General features: G+C 40.2%; 1 protein-coding gene across 1 annotated transcript in view; it reads right to left on the minus strand.

Annotated features, from left to right (window-relative positions):
* EPHX2 (epoxide hydrolase 2) overlaps positions 1-17,076 on the minus strand; it is a 70,034-nt gene that overhangs the window by 32,784 nt on the left and 20,174 nt on the right. Inside the window, exons 6-9 of the mRNA XM_043987919.1 lie at positions 11,592-11,666; positions 9,202-9,297; positions 5,965-6,043; positions 4,847-4,881 (exon numbers count right to left, since the gene is read on the minus strand). Of these exons, the coding sequence (XP_043843854.1) occupies positions 4,847-4,881; positions 5,965-6,043; positions 9,202-9,297; positions 11,592-11,666 (285 nt within the window). The remainder of the gene's footprint in view (positions 1-4,846; positions 4,882-5,964; positions 6,044-9,201; positions 9,298-11,591; positions 11,667-17,076) is intronic.

Here is a 17,076-nt window from a genome sequence, read left to right on the forward strand (position 1 = left end):
TTGGATACTCCCAAACACTGAGCTCACTCTGGCAATATGCGCATCCACCTCATCATCTATGTGGACATTCCCAGAAAGTATACTGTCCAGGTAAATGATCTTATCCACAGCATTCAACATTTCTCCATTTGCTGCCACTGATGCTTCCATGATGGATGATGCCGGCTGATGGAGCAGCTATGTTTTCTTGGTATTAATTGTTAGGCCAAAATGAGAATGAACAGCAGAGGATCAATCCATACTTTGCTGAATATCAGTCTCAGAGGCTGCATTGAGTGCATGATCACCTGCAGAGAAAAGAAAAATCATGCACTAACTTTCCCTCCACTTTAGTAATGGCTTGTACATGGTCTTACTTCACTCCACTGGTGACTAGGAAAGCTCAAGTGATTCATCCATTATCCAGAACCTATACTGGCCTCTCAGGTGGGCGGCCATCTTCCAGGTGAAGGATCAGCCTATTAAAAAGGATTCTGGCCAGCAATGACTAAGAGAGAGACCTTCCTATGACTGTCACAGTACAACCTAGTTCCCTTTCCTTCATAGAAATGGACAACAGAAGCATCCTTGAACTCATGAAGGATAACTTCCTCTTGCCATATAACCTGGAAAATTCCAGTCAGCTTTGGTACGAGCAGGGGACTTCCTATCTTGTAAATTTCACCTGGAATAGAATCAGCACCAGGTGCTTTGCCACAGAAGAGGAGCCTAATGGCATTCAAACCCTCTTCTTCAGTTGGAAGAGGTAAAAGGTCAATGGTTTCAGCATTGATTGATGATGGTCTGTTAAGGACACTTCAGAAGACTTCAGTCCACCTCTCTAGGATCATGTCCTTATCACTAATCAATGTGGTTCCAATCAGCACTGAGTATTTGAAATGCATCATAGGTCGTTGGCCCCTATATACCCTTCAGGGCACCATAAAAGTGTTTTGGATGGTTACTATCAGTGTAAAACTGAATTTCATCTGTTTTCTTACTGGGTCAAGAATCCTGAGATCTCTCTAAATTTCTCTTGAACTTTACTTTTGATAAAGTTAAATGCTGCCTTCGTGGAGACAGATAAACTATCCTGCTGGTAAGCCCTATGGACTTCTTGTTTTTCATTTATCAGCCTCTGAATTTCTCCATCACTTTTGTTAAACCAATCTTGATATTTGTGAGTGTTCTGACCCAGATGAGTAAATTTAGTGCTGCATACCAAGTCTCTGAAAGCTCCCACTCTTTTTCTTTCTGCTCTACTGTTGCTAACCATGTGTTGATTCAACTTTCCTTCTAAGCTAGCAATGAACTGTTCCCACTCAAAGAAGCACTCTAATTCGTTGATATTAAGTCTTTTGGTAGTCACTTTGTCTTGGGGGTGCCACTTTTGTTGAATGCAAATATTTAGCTTGGAGAATCTATTATCAGTCCAGCACTCAGCCACACACATTGCCTTGGTAATTCTCACATCCTGTCTGTCTCTTCTCTGTACAATGACATCATGTATTAAATAGCAATGTTTGTTGCCATGGTATATCCATGAAGTTTTATTGCACTTAGGTAAATAGAAGATGTTGTAGGTGATGAGGTCATGAGATGTACAAATCTTCAGTAGTAAGTGACCATTGCTATTTGTGATGCCATTCCTCCCAAGAACTCTCTGCCATGTCTGGTAGTCTGTTCCTACTCTGGCATTAAAGTCACCTGGAATTATAAGCTTGTTCTCTTTTGGCACATTGATGATAAGGGTCTCTGGGTCTTCAAAATATTTTTTACTTCATCAGGACTCATCATGGTCGGATCATATACACTGAGGATGGGGGCATAGCACTTTCCTGCAAGTGGCAATTGCATTGTCATGAGCCCCTCATTCACTCCTTTTGGTAGGTGTACAAGCTTGTTGTAATCTAATGATTAGTTTTGATTGCAAAACCTAAGCCGGTTTCATGGTGCTCCCATTCACTGGAGCCACTCCAGGAAAACATGCATCCAGTTCCAAGTTTGGTAAGCCAGCCTTCATTTGCCAGCCTTGTTGCAATCAGGGCTGTTATTTGGATGCAGTACCTGCAGAGTTCCCCAGAAACAAAAGCTATTTTTCTACTGGATTTCATGTTGTTCATAAGTGTGCACATATTACATGTACCAATGGTAAGTGGAATCATCTTTGCAAAAGTTTTTGTAATTTTTTTTCTATTTTGTGAGAAAATAATGGGCTTTGCCAATGCCCAAAGGTCCCAGATGGATTGGATTGACTGAGATTGACTGACTTCATGATTAACTTACTTAAAGTTAATTCAATTGAAACCACATCTGCCTGGCCCTCAAGAGAGTATTGTTCTCAGAAGCCGTGGACTCTGACCTCAACACGGGACCACCCTCAAGTCCAGTGAACCAATGGATTTGGATAATGCTAGCCAATTAGCTTGAAGCAGGGTGGAAGGACCACCTCTCCTTGGGACAGGGAGGGAGCTTCCTCTGTCAGTTTGTCACTCAAACAGGCTGGTGGTGGAGAACTTGAAAACTACTGGCTAGATAGGCTTTTTCTTGGCTTTCTGACCCAGGTGTTTTCTTTTTCACTAATAAATGCTTAATGCCCAAAACTGGTGCTAAAGCTTTCAATTTATAAGTAAACCCTAGCTAATTTTCCCTACACTTGGGACAGGAATAAGGCAACCACATATTAAATTTTAAATGTCACAGGTGGGATCCCCATCTGTCATTATAAACAGGCCAGGGTGAAATAGACAATTTTTAGGGCATGTTTTCTAGCTCCTTCCTCAAACCAGGAAGTGTGGCCCTTCTAAAAGGCTGATCAGAAACCTAGGAGGCTGCCAAGCCCACTGCTGCTTCTGTCCAGTGAGAAGATGACCCTATTCCCTGGGCCACCTGTACGTAAGGTTGTCATTACAGCTCCCAGTGTATCTGTACCTGCTGCTTTCATCACTGTCCTGTTGCCACAGGACTCTGAGATAGGTAAAATTATATGGGGAAAACTGAATTTAAGTGAGGAAGAGTCGCTCAAAGTCATTGGCCTCATTTTCCCTTCCAGATTCATCAAAGTTCAGTGGCAAGACAAAAGTCAAGATGACTGGTAATGGCCCAGGATGCAGGGGATGACCTTGGCATCATCAGTGTCTAAGCATTCCACAGTGCCTGCTTCAGCCACCTTCATGGACTGGAACACATTTTTCTCATGCACCCATTCCGCTGGGGTAAGTCTTCACATGTTTGGTGCAGATACCTTTTTTTTTTTTTTTTTAAGTGAGGCAATTGGGGTTAAGTGACTTGCCCAGGGTCACACAGCTAGTAAGTGTTAAGTGTCTGAGGCCGGATTTGAACTCAGGTACTCCTGACTCCAGGGCCGGTGTTCTATCCACTGTGCCACCTAGCTGCCCCCAGATACCTTTTTAACTCACCAAAGGGTTTGAGACCCCTCGGTTATTCTCAACATGGTTTAGTCCATTAGCCAAAAGGCTTTACTGGGGTGTGACTGCTGTGAATACTACAGTTTCTTGGAGCCAGAGGGTAAATCGGGTGGATGCCACTGGTGGAAAGCAGCCCTGAAAGGGGCTCAGCAGCAAAAGTACACAGACTACACCCCTCCAATCAAAGTAGAGTACAGAAGGATAATCATTTCCCTAGTTCTGGACAATATGCAACAAAAGGGAAGAGAAGTGGAGGACTTAGAAGGATGGAAAGGGAAATTCCAAAATCAATATTCTAAAACAAGACTAGTCCTGCTGCTAAAGAGCTTACATTTTTGGGGGGTGGGGCAATGAGGGTTAAATGACCTGCCCAAGGTCATACAGCTAGTGTCAAGTGTCTAAGGCCTGATTTGAACTCAGGTTCTCCTGAATCCAGGGCTGGTGCTGTATCCATTGCAAGACCTAGCTGCCCCAGAGCTTACATTTTAATAGAGAAACCTCCTCTGAATCCAACTAGCCATAATATTGACTATAATCCATATCTCTTCATCCTTTCTACAAAAATAATACGAGCTACTTTATCGAATGCCTTGCAGAGCTCCCCTAACCTGTCAGGTTAATAACCCTGACAACAAAATGAAGTAAGGTTAGTTTGGTATCACGTGTTCTTGGTGAAGCCTTACTGGCTATTAGTAATTGTGCCTTCTTTTTCAAGATGCCCACTAACCATCTCATTGATTATGTAGGCTAGAATTTTGCAGGAATCAAAGTCAAGCTCACAGGCCTACAGTCTTCACTTCCTTCTCCTTTTAGAAAAGTAGAACATTTTCCCTTCTCTGATCCTTTGGTTCCTTTTCTATTCTACAGGATCTTTCATCTATCACTGACAATGGCTTAAACAATCGTGTAGCAGCTCTTAATTCCCTAATGATGTAGTAATTCATCTGAGACTGGTGACTTGTAGTAATCCAGAGCCACTAGGTGTTCTCTCACCATCTCTTTATGTATCAAGAGCAGCAATTACGTATTATCCCTACCCAATTAGAAGGAATAAAGGAACTTTTTTATTGATTTTGAATCTTGGAGGCTCCACTGGATCCTTCTGTATTTCCACCATCCAAACAACCATCTAGATTGGAATGTCACAGGTTTGACAGGCATTGCTATTAGTTGACCCGCTGGCCAGGTGCTGAAGAAAAAGACCAAGTGCACTAATTCTTCATGACTCTTGGGCATCATTACAGAAATAATTCCCACATTTCAACATTAAACTGAGAAGGCAGCTTAGGTAATCAGAGTGAAGACTAAGTGAATAGAGACTTAGAAAAGTATGTGGCTCATTCTGTCTTTCTAGGAGGGAATTCAATTAGCTTCCTAAGGGCAGGGCCTGCATTAGTGAAATAGGATTGAAAAAATGTTGCCAAACAGTCCTTCCTTACCTTACATATGACTTCCTGGGAATATTCTTCTATTTCTAAAAGAAAGAGAAAAAAATAATTTCTATCATGTAACTTCTTACAACCTGTCCTGAGTTTCTCAGATGCTCATGTTTCAAGCTCCTCTCTTGACTTATTCCATAGGCAACAACAACTTCTATATCTATATCTATCTATCTATTGCTTTAAGGGTTTGCAAAGTGCTTCACACATAATATCTCATTTGATACTGATACTTACCCTGTAAGGTAGAGGCTGTTAGTATCCCTACTTTACATATGGAGAACCTAAGTAGGGAATAGGATTATCTGTGACCAGGTGGCTTCAAACCAAAGGCAGGGAGGCCTATAACTCAATGGGAAGCATGCCCTTGAAAAAGGAGGGGATTAATAAGTAGGTTCAATCTAGCTAAACTACATGCTGAGGGATCCATGGGCAGAGGGGCCTTTGAAACACAAGAACATTTGTTGATTCAAGGTTACACTGATAGCAAGCATCAGGAATAGGATTAAGATTTGAAAGAATCGAAAAGACCCTAGAGACCAACTTTTCTTGTTGTTGAGTCGTTTCATTTGTGTCCAACCCTTTGTGACCCCAATTGGAGTTTTCTTGGCAAAGATACTGGAGTGCTTTGCCATTTCCTTCTCTAGCTCATTTTTACAGATGAGAAAACTGAGGCAAACAGGGTTAAGTGACTTGCTGAAGGTCACATAGCTAGTAAATGTCTGAGGCTAGATTTGATCTCATAAAGATGAGTCTTCCTGATTCCAAGCCCCATACTCTATCCACTGAGCCACCTAGCTGCCCTAGAGGTCAACTAGTCTGACCCTTACATTTGAGAAGTGAGGACAATAAGGCTCAGACAGGGTGAAATGATTTGCCTTCAGGTCATACTCCTAGTAAGTGGTTGAACCTAGTCACCTATCTTCCAGTCCTGTATAGGGCTTAGGCCGGGACAGGTCAGGAAGGATGGAAAGTACTTAAGATGAGTAACAGAATTATTTATTTAGAAGGGAGAAAGGAAGAGAATAAACTTTTATTAAGTGCTTACTATACACCAAACATTATGCTAAGCACTTTATAAATGTCTCATTTGATAAACCCTATAAAAATGAACTCACCAGGTGGGGAAGAAGAATCACCATAGCCTTTCATATCTGGAACAATAACCCGGTAGCCTGCTTCTGCTAGAGCAGGGATCTAAAGAATGAAATGAAGCATTTAGTATTAATTAGCCTGGCTTGGTTTGCTCTGGCCTCTCTCTATTAGCTTGAAGTAATTAAAAAGAAATTCAGACAACTTGTATGACCTAGATTCTAGTGTAGTTGTTTATTGTTTGTTTTTGAAAAGGGTTGGGGGGAGACAGTTTTCAGGCCTGTGATTTCAATAGTAAAGGGAACTCCCAGTATGTAAACTCCTTCCACTCATTCAGGTTTCTGTCACTTATTTTCTTAGAGAGTTACTGAGCTATTCAGTCAGTCGATTACTAATCATTTATTAAATATTTACTATGTGCCAGATACTAAGATAAACAATTCAGAAACAAAGAAAGGCAAAAGGAGCTTGCTTGGTAGCAGAATATAAAATTAAGTATTTTCTTATAGCTCAGATATGAAGACTGAGCACTTCAATTGCATTAGCTCAAACCTCAAGGATCTAGGATTTCATCATTTCAGACATTCCATCCACCATCACAAATCACAACCTACCTGTCATTTATCTATCTAATTTATTTATTTATTTATTTATTTATTTATTCATTCATTCATTCATTCATTTATTTGTGACATGAGAAATTTTTTATTGAACTGTTTCCATTTGTGCCCCATTCTATGATAATGAAAAGGGATGGGTGGATCCCATGACCTACTTAAAAATGGAGCCATATATTCATGCATGGGTGAACTTTTTCCTCTTCTACCTTATGTATGTCTCAATGCTTCAGGAAATAGCCAACTTTTGACTTTCTTTGTATCCCCAGCATTAAGCATAGCACCTGGTACATAGTGGACACTTAATAAATGCATATTGACTGATTGACTACTGAAAGGGACTATGACCAAGGAGGGGGACAGCTAACTGATGAGAACCAACAGTTCCAATGAAGAGAGGAATGATAATAATAATGAACTAATACTAATAACATATATGTATACATATGTGTTTATGTAGGGCAACTAGGTGGTGCAGTGGATAGAGTGCTGGGTTTAGAGTCAGGAAGATTCATCTTTCTGAGTTCAAGTCTGGCCTCAGACACTTCCTAGTTGTGTGACCCTGGGCAAGTCACTTAACCCTATTTGCCTTAGTTTCCTCATCTATAAAATGAGCTGGAGAAAGAAACTGCAAACCACTCCTTATTTTTGCCAAGAAAACTCTATATGGGGTCATAAAGAGTTGGATATGACTGAAATGAGTGTAGACCAACAACAATGTGTATATGTACACATGTATGTAATTTCAAGATTTACAACCAGTGATATGATAATGCTAGTGATTGTATCTCTATTTTGTAGAAGAATAAACTGAGGCTCAGAGAGTTTAAATGACTTCTACAAGTCCATACAGCTGGTAAGTACCAGAGCCAAAATTTGAACCTAAATAACCTGACTCCAAATCCTATGTTCTTTTCACTATGTCATGAAGGCCAGGCATCTAAGTGGAAATGTCCAGATAGGCAGTTGGAGATACAGCACTGGATCTCATGTCAGGGCTGAAAACATAAATGTGAGAGGCAACTCATTGAAATGGTTAGGATGGACTACTTCTAGAAAGCAGTTTCTATTATTTTGGGGTGTTTGTCCTTTTGATCGACCTTGTTGTCATCCTTGTGTATCTCATTTTCCTGGCTCTGTTTACTTTACTTTGTATCTGTGAGTGTAAGTCTTCCCATGCTTCTCTGTATTAAGTAGATTTATGGAGAGAAGGAAAAGTAGAGAGCCAGGAACTGAGTACCCAGGAACATTCAAAAACATTCAAAAACTGGGACTTGGTTTGAAGAACAGAAAATGGGGGGTAGACCAAGTAGGAACAGTCAAACAGAGAAGAGAGCAATATCATACCACAGAATCCTCTACCTGTGCACTCCTCTCTCCTGAGGCTGAATTATTCAGTAGAGCTTACTGATGTAATGTCCTACACATCCCCCACCCCCATCCCTGCTTTATTTTTAGGTCATATTAGGGAGTCCAGAGGTAAGTTATGAGGGGGAGCTGTAGAACCCTGTGCTGGGCTGCTGGTGGTATGAGTCCAGACCGCCAAATTCCTACCTACCTCCCAAGTGTGAGGACAGAAGGGCCCTTACCATACACCAGAGACAGCATCCCTAAACTCAACAAAACTTTCAGCTTTGCTGCAGTCCCTCGATTTCCCACATCCTGTGCCCTGAAAGCTCCTTATTTTCCTTCTTCCACCCCTGATATGGCCTGGGATCATTGCTCCTTATACACCCTGACCAATCTGTGTTCCGTTAGTTTAATAGCAAAGGAACTAGGAAGACACCCAAGGGGAAAAAAGAGACAGAAGATAGGGTCTCAGTGTGTTCTTCCTGAGCCAGATATGGACTGGGCAGGTGGAAAGTAGAACTATGACGGGACCCAGGTTTTGAAGGAGGACACCATTATCAGTAAGGGCAGGCTTACAGCTATCAGTATCTCTGAACACTGATATGGGGTGAAATGGGGTATGGGTTAGATCAGGGGTTTGGGGTTCTTAGGAATTCCTCTTTAAAGAATTACACCCTCTTGCACACAAAAGTAGTTAGAATAAGGTGATAGTTTATTTAGGAGCAAGGGAAGGGAAGGGTGGGGGGAAGGAAACCATGAAAGAAATCCTTGGACTTTTCATGGGGAGACTGGCATAAAGCACATGGCTCAGAGGTACCAAATCTCCTCAAACAGGAGACTGGAAGGTACTTTTATAGAGGACTGATAGGGGTGGACCATCTGCCCGTGAAAAGTTCCTTTAGTGAGAGAGGACCATCCCCCACTGGTGGTAGCTGGGGGAATTGGGTGAGGAGTGGAGCACCATCCCCCACTGGTAGTGACTAGAGGAATTGGGTGAGGGGTGGCTATGGATCCCTCTGCAGAACACAAAGACCGCAGCCACACCCAAATTTATCTCCCCAGGGTAAGGGAGACCAGAATGAAAGGTAGGATTCTGAAGCTAGCTCAGTCCGATTTGGTAGTTTCTCAAGGAGAAGCTTCCTTGATGACAACACCATTATCAGGTGTGTAGAGGTCAATGCGCCTTAGATCTGACTCATATTCATCACTCTATTTCTCTGCATCCTGGGTCAGACCACCGCCTTTTCCTCTCAGCTCACCCCCTCCCCCAAATAGTAAACCTGGGCTGAAACTTACCTGATACCTCCAAGAGAACCAGCTTTCAGGAAAGCCATGGAAGAGACACACAACAGGGCCAGACCCCATCTCCACAAAATGCAGCTGAACACCAGGCTATGTGAAAGACAGGAAGGCTGTAACTGACAAGCTCTTAGGGTGGACGATGGATGCTCACTAAAGGCACAGTCCCCAAATGCTTGATTCCTGCTGAGTGTCAGTTGGTTGCTGGCTGCCCATGTGTTCTAGCAGGAAACTCAATTTCCCTCTCCCTTCCCATTTCTAGGCATATATTGAGTATTTGGTGTGGGAAGAAGAAAGAGTGGGATAGAGGAAGAGAGAGAGAAAGAGAGGAAAATGAGGGGAATTGGAGAGAGACTTGGGAGGTCATTTAATTCAACCTTTCATTTTATAGGATACTGAGGGCCAGAGAAATTAATGACTTGTCCAGGGTCCCACAAGTAGTAAGTGACAAGCAGAACCTGAATGCCATTCTTCTGACTCCTAATTTATGGCTCTTTCCATCTTAAGTGTTGATAGCTAGTGTTTTATATAGTGCTTTAAGATTTACAAAGTGCTTTACCAAAATAATTTCATTTTATTTTGACAACTGTGGGAGGTAAATAATAATAATAATAATAATAATAATAATAATTTATATAGCACCTACTATGTGCCAGGTCCTTTGTTAAGGACTTTACAATGATTACTTATTTCATTTGATCCTCACAACAACTCTAGGAGGGAGGTGCTATTATTATTCCCATTTTATAGTTGAGGAAATTAAGGCAAAAGATCACCCTGTGACCTTTCCTATGATGATTATCCTCATTTGCACATAGTTGTCTGTATGTTTGTGGTTTAGACATTAGACTGTGAGTTCCTTGAGATCAGGCACTGTATCCCCAGCACTTAGCATAATGCATGATACAAAGTAGGTGGGTTTTTTTCTTTTTTTGCAGGGCAATGAGGGTTAAGTGACTTGCCCAGAGTCACACAGCTAGTAAGTGTCAAGTGTCTGAGGCCAGATTTGAACTCAGGTCCTCCTGAATCCAAGGCCTGTGCTTTATTCACTGTGCCACCTAGCTGTCCCCACAGTAGGTATTTAATAAATGCTTGTTGACTGACTCAGGGGGCAATGGAGAGACATTATAGGGCATAAGCAGGCTGCAATACATTATAAACAGGAAATTACAGCAAAGCAGTATAAAGTATTGAGAAATCCATGTATGAAAAAGAAGGATTGGTCATGTGGCAATAAGAAGGAATAACTAACTGATGGACAATGGAATATTTACACTGTCAAGAGAAAAAGAAATTGGGGAAGGTCCCCACCATACTGGGTAGACCCTTAGTGTGGAACTGTTGGAAGGACATAGACAAGAATCACCCAAGATGACAGGCCTGTGTGGGTGTCCATATATATCACTGATTCAAATGCTCACTTTGATGAGGTTACAGCTGCCCTGAATACATAATAGGATATTTCAACCTCTAAATTTAAAAGCTCCTTTCTCCCATCCAAAGATATTATAATAAGATTTTGTTACCTAAGGACAAGTTACTAGAAATGTACAGAATGAATACTCTTTTGAACAACCAGGTTGTCAAGTTAAAAAATAAAAATAGACTGGGGCGGCTAGATGGCGCAGTGGATAAAGCACTGGCCCTGGATTCAGGAGTGCCTGAGTTCAAATCCGGCCTCAGACACTTGACACTTACTAGCTGTGTGACCCTGGGCAAGTCACTTAACCGCCATTGCCTCGCAAAAAAAAAAAAAATAGACTGAGAGATCCTTGGGGTCAGTGATTATTTTTGACTTTCTTTTTATCCTCAAATCTAACCTCATATACTTACTGGCTGTGTAACCCTGGGCAAGTCACTTAATCTCTCTCTGCCTCAGTTTCCTCATTTTTAAAGTGAGGATAATAATGGCACCTACCTCACAGGATTGTTGTGAAGATCAAATAACACATGTAAAATCCTTTGCAAAACTTAAGGCGGTGTATAAATGCTATTGTCATTGTTATCACTGTTGTTGTTAATATGCCACATTCCAAATTATTGCCATGCTTGAATACAGACAATGACAAATGAATGAAACTCTAAAGCAAAAATTAATTTCTACAAAAGGGTGCTATGGCTATATTTTTGCCTTGCTCAGTATCTCTACCATAGATTATGGGCTTTGGGGTGTCCAGGACATTGATAGCACCAGCTATCTATGAGATTATCTGAAGATCTGACCACATGAGTCATGTCCTCTTTTCATATGGTGACCAGTGCTTATATGGAAAATTTTCTTCCTTGACATGCTACAATAGAATGAACAAATACTTATATTTCTCACTCCTGCACACCTAGTGGCAGGAGCTTACTCAGCCCCGTATTCACAAATAATTGGTTCTTACCTTAACTTCAACATATCCATGGGCAACATGGTTTGACTGGATTGCAAAAGGCTGCATCACACCGTGGTGGAGAAGCTAAAAGTACAAAGTGTGTGATGAAAGAGAAGCCCCTAATTTTCTTCCATAAGTTTCCACAATGTTTTATAGGGTATTGAGGTTGACAAGGAAATTTCTAAGTCATGGAAGGGGCAACTAGGATGGCAAAGGGTCTTGAGATCATGTCATATAAGGATCAGTCAAAGGGACCTATAACGTTTGGCCTGGAGAAGGCTTCAAGTAAAGGGGTTTCCAACCTGGGGTACAAAATCCCAGCCCCCTTCCTCTGGGGAAGTATGTAAGACATTTGTCAAGGAGATATGGAAAATACTTGGTAAATAACTATTATCAAATTGAAATATACCAAAATTAATAGTGTTAATTAAAAAATTGTGTATTAGAGAAAGAACAAAGAGAAGGCAGTGAAAGGAGTGGGAAAAGGAAGAAGCATTATATTGCATCTCAAAATTTTGAGACAGTGAGTTGAAGGTACAATTCCTATTGACCAAATTAGAGTGAATGAGGTTTGAATATAAAACCTTTTTCAGGAGGGCAGATTCAAGATGGTGGAGAAAAAGCAGGAATTTGACTGGGCTCTCCAAAATCCCTTCCAAACAACTTTAAATCATGCCTCAAAATTAATTCTGGAGTGGAAGAACCCATAAAATTTTCTAGCCCAAGATAACTTAGAAGGACTGTGAGAAAGGTCTATCTCACTCAAGTAAAGGGGGAGTACAGCCCAGTTCAAGTTGTGTCCAAACAAGCCAGTGGGAGGCTCCTGGCCTCAGCACAAGTCAGCAACCAAGGCTCCCTGGCTCCAGTGCAGCAGGCCAGAAATGCAGAAGGCCAGCTGTGAGGCCTCCAGTGTTCAGTGTGCATCAGATCAGTGGCCTAACCCAGCAGGCCTGGTTGTCCTAGCCCAACAGGCCTAGTGGCCCCAGCAAAACAGGCAAGTGACCAGGCCCTGCAGCCCAGTGCAACAGATCATTGGCTAGTTTCCTGACCCCCAATACAAGAAACTTGGGACAGTGCCCCCAGAATAGAGCTCAACTTTAAAAGTCATGAAAAGGGCTGGAAAGGTAGCAAAAAACCCAACCCTGACCATAGAGAGTTACTATAGTAATTGGGAAGATCAAAACACAAACTCAGAAGAGGACAACAATGTCAAAACACCTACATGTGAAGCCTTAAGAGTTCAAAAAGGATTTTTAAAATCAAATAAGAGGTAGAAGAAAAATTAGGATAAGAGAGTTATGGAAGAGAATCATGAAAAAAAAAAAGTCAACAGCTTGGTAAAAGAAGCACAAAAAATAGAAAAAGATGTACAAAAATTTACTGAAGATAAGAACTTCTTAAAAAGTAGAATTGGCCAAATGAAAAAGGTTCAAAAGCTAACTGAAGAAAACAATTTCTTAAAAATTAGAACTGGGAAAAAAATAAATTTAAAATTTTTAAAATTAAATTAAATTTAAAAAAATTAGAACTGGGAAAGTGAAAGCTAATAACTCTATTAGACATCAAGAATCAAATCAAACAAAATAAAAAAGATGAAAAAATAGAAGAAAATATGAAATATCTCATTGGAAAAAACACCTGACCTGTAAAATAGATCCAGGAGAGATGATTTAAGAATTATTGAACTATCTGAGAGCCATGATCCAAAAAGGAGCTTGGACAGCATCTTTCAAGAAATTATCAAAGAAAACTTCCCTGATGTCCTAGAATCAGAGGGTAAAATAGCAATTCAAAGAACCCACCAATTACCTCCTGAAAGAGATCTCAAAATGAAAATTCCCAGGAATATTAGAGCCAAATTCTAGAACTCTCAGATCAAGAAGGAAATACTGCAAGCAGCCAGAAAGAAATAATTTAAATATTGGGTAGCCACAGTCAGGATTACACAGGATTTACCAGTGTCTATATTAAAGGATTAGAGGGCTTGTAATATATTCTGGAAGGCAAAAGAACTTAGATTACCACCAAGAATCACCTGCCTAGCAAAATTGTGCATAATCCTTCAGGGGAAAGGATGGATATTTAATGAAATAAAGGACTGTCAAGCATTTGTGATAAAAAAGACTAGAGGTAAACAGAAAAATCAATTTTCAAATACAAGACTCAAGAGAAACATAAAAAGGTAAAGAAGAAAGAGAAAACATAAGGGATTCAATAAGGTTAGACTATTTACATCCCTACATGGGAAGGTGATATTTGTAATGCTTAAGAATGATATTATTATGGAGGCAGCTAGGTGGCACAATGGATAAAGCACTGACCCTGGATTCAGGAGGACCTGAGTTCAAATCCAGCCTCAGACACTTAATAGACCCTGGACAAGTCACTTAACACTCTGACCTGCCCCCCAAAAAGAAAAGAATGGTATCATTATTAGGGCAGTTAGGAGGAATATACATAGATAAAAGGTGCAAGTATAAGTTGACTTTGATGGGATGATATAAAAAAATTAAGGGGTAAGAAAGAGAATTGCACTGGGAGAAGATGGAAGGGAGAGGTAGAATTGGGTAAATTATCTCACATGAAGAGGCATGAAAGACCTGTTACAGTGGAGAGAAAGACAGGAGGGGAGTGAGCATAGTTTGAACTTGTCATCAGATTTGACTCAAAGAGTAAATAACATACATAATAAGTTGGTTATAGAAATCTATCTTACCCTATAGGGAAATAAGAGTGAAGGGGGACAAGAATGGAGGGGGACTAATAGAAGGGAGAACAGATTGAGGGAGCCATTAATGAGAAGCAAAACACTGGTGAGGAGGAAACAGGGTGAAAGGAGGGGGGGCGGTTTAAATAGGATAGAGTGAGGGAAATATATAGTTAGTAAGCATAAACGGGAATGGGAATGGGAATGGGATAAACTCATCCATAAAACAAGTGGATAACAGAGTGGGTTAAAAACAGAATCCTAATATGTTGTTTACAAGATACACATTTGAAGCAAAAAGATACACTCAGAGTAAAGATAAAAGGCTGCAGCAGAATCTATTATGCTTTAGCTGAAGTAAAAAAAAAAAGCACAGGTAGCAATCATGATCTCAGAGAAAGAAAAAAGCAAAAAATATATCTAATTAAAAGAGATAAGGAAGGAAACTACATCTTGCTAAAAAGGTACCATAGACAATGAAATAATATCAATACTAAACATATATGCGCCAAGTTGTATAGCATCCAAATTTCTAAAGGAAACAATAAATGAGTTTCAAGAGGAAATAGACAGTAAAACTCTACTAGTTGGGGACCTCAACTTTCCCCTCTTGGAACTAGATAAATCTAACCACAAAATAAACAAGAAAGAAGTTAAAGAGGTGAATAGAATTTTAGAAAAGTTAGATATTGGACCTCTGGAGAAGATTAAAGGGGAACAGAAAGGAATACACCTTTATCTAGTGTTATGTGGCACCTACACAAAAAATGACCATGGATTAAGGCATAAAAACCTCACAATCAGGCGCAGAAAGTTAGCAATATTAAATGTATCCTTTTCAGATAATGATGTAATAAAAATTCTCAGTAACAAACTAAAAGTGGTGAATTCTACCCAGAAATATTTTAAAATATATTAAGTCTTTTATCTGAGAAGCTAGTGGGGCCTCTCACATTCATGGACTTTCTCCACATCATGTAGTTAAGCCACATCTTTGAAGACCTTGTCAAGTGAAACAATGTGTGAGGTAGCATTAATTTCATAAGAGTAATTTTAATCAATCAATTAGTCAATCAATGAACATTTGTTATTACTATATGCCAGGTACTGGTGCTAAACACTGGGGATACAAAGAAAAAGCAAAAATAGTCCCTGCTTGGCTGTGTATACCCTTGGCTGTGTATACCAATACTAGGTCTATATCCCAAAGAGATCATAAACAAGAGAAAAGGACCCACATGTACAAAAACATTTATGGCAGCTCTCTTTGTGGTGGCAAAGAATTGGAAATCAAGAGGATGTCCATCAATTGGTGAATGGATGAATAAGTTGTGGTATATGAATATAATGGAATACTATTGTGCTCTAAGAAATAGTAAGCAGGCATATTTCAGAAAAACCTAGAAAGACTTAAGTGGACTGATGCTGAGTGAATTGAGCAGGACCAGGAGAACATTGTACATAGTAACAGCAACATTGTGTGATGATCCCCTGTGATAGACTTAGCTCTTCTCAACAATACAATGATCCAAGACAATTCCAAAAGATTTATGATGGAAAATGTTCTCCATCACCAGAGAAAAGAACTGTGGAATATGAATGCAGATTGAACCATACTGTTTCTACTTTTTTTTCTTTTTTGAGGTTTTTCCCTTTTGTTCTGATTCTTCTTTCACAACATGACTGGTACAGAAATGTGTTTAATGTGATTGTACATATATAACGTATATCAGATTGCTTGCTGTCTTGAGGAGGGGGGAGGAAAGGAAAAGAGGGAGAAAAATTTGGAACTCAAAATCTTATAAAAACAAATGTTAAAAACTATCTTTATGGGTGGCTAGGTGGCACAGTGGATAAAGCACCGGTCCTGGATTCAGAAGGGCCTGAGTTTAAATCCAGCCTCAGACACTTGACACTTACTAGCTGTGTGACCCTGGGCAAGTCACTTAACCCTCATTGCCTCACCAAAAAAACAAAAAACCTATCTATACATATAACTAGAAAATAATAACATACTTTTAAGATTGAAAAAAAATAGTCTCATCTCAAAGATCTACATTCTAACAGGTGAGACATACACATAAATGGATATACATAAGATATATTGAGAATAGATGAAGATAGATTTAGAGATAATGGTACCAGCAATGTCAGGGGGTGGGATGGGGAGGGGTGGGAAAGGCCTGTAGGAGGTAGCACTTGAGCAGAGTCCTAAAAGTAGTCAAAGATTCTAAGAAGGGACAGTTAGGAAGGATAGCATTCTGGGCAGAGGAGAGTCAATGCAAAGCCATGGAGAGGGAATGCGGAGTATTGTGTACAAGGGACAGTAACAATGTCACTACGGCCTGACTGCAGAGTATGTGGAAAGGAGTAAGGTGTAAGAAGACTGGAAAGACAGAAAGAGCTAGACTGAGAATAGCTATAAAAACCAAACAGAGAAGTTTGTATTTTATCCTTGAGGTAATTGAGAACCGCTGGCATTCACTGAGTAAAAGGTTACATGCTGCGACTTATATGTTAGGAGAATCACTTTGGTAGCATTGGGAAGAATTACATTGGGGAGAGACTTGGAGCAGGCAAGGAGTCCACTTTGAAGGCTAATCCAATAGTCCAGGCAAGAGATGGTGAGGACCTAAATCAAGGTATTGTATGAGAAAATAATGGGATTGGGGATGTTCAGAGGCCCAGCTCAAGAGGATAATATTGGGATTGATTGGATTTACTTTGCTGATTAACTCACTTAAAGTTGACTTGATTGAAACCATACCTACCTGAGAGCCTGGCCCT

This window comes from Dromiciops gliroides, chromosome 2 (genome assembly GCF_019393635.1).
Source record: "Dromiciops gliroides isolate mDroGli1 chromosome 2, mDroGli1.pri, whole genome shotgun sequence".
NCBI classification, from domain to species: Eukaryota; Metazoa; Chordata; class Mammalia; order Microbiotheria; family Microbiotheriidae; genus Dromiciops; species Dromiciops gliroides.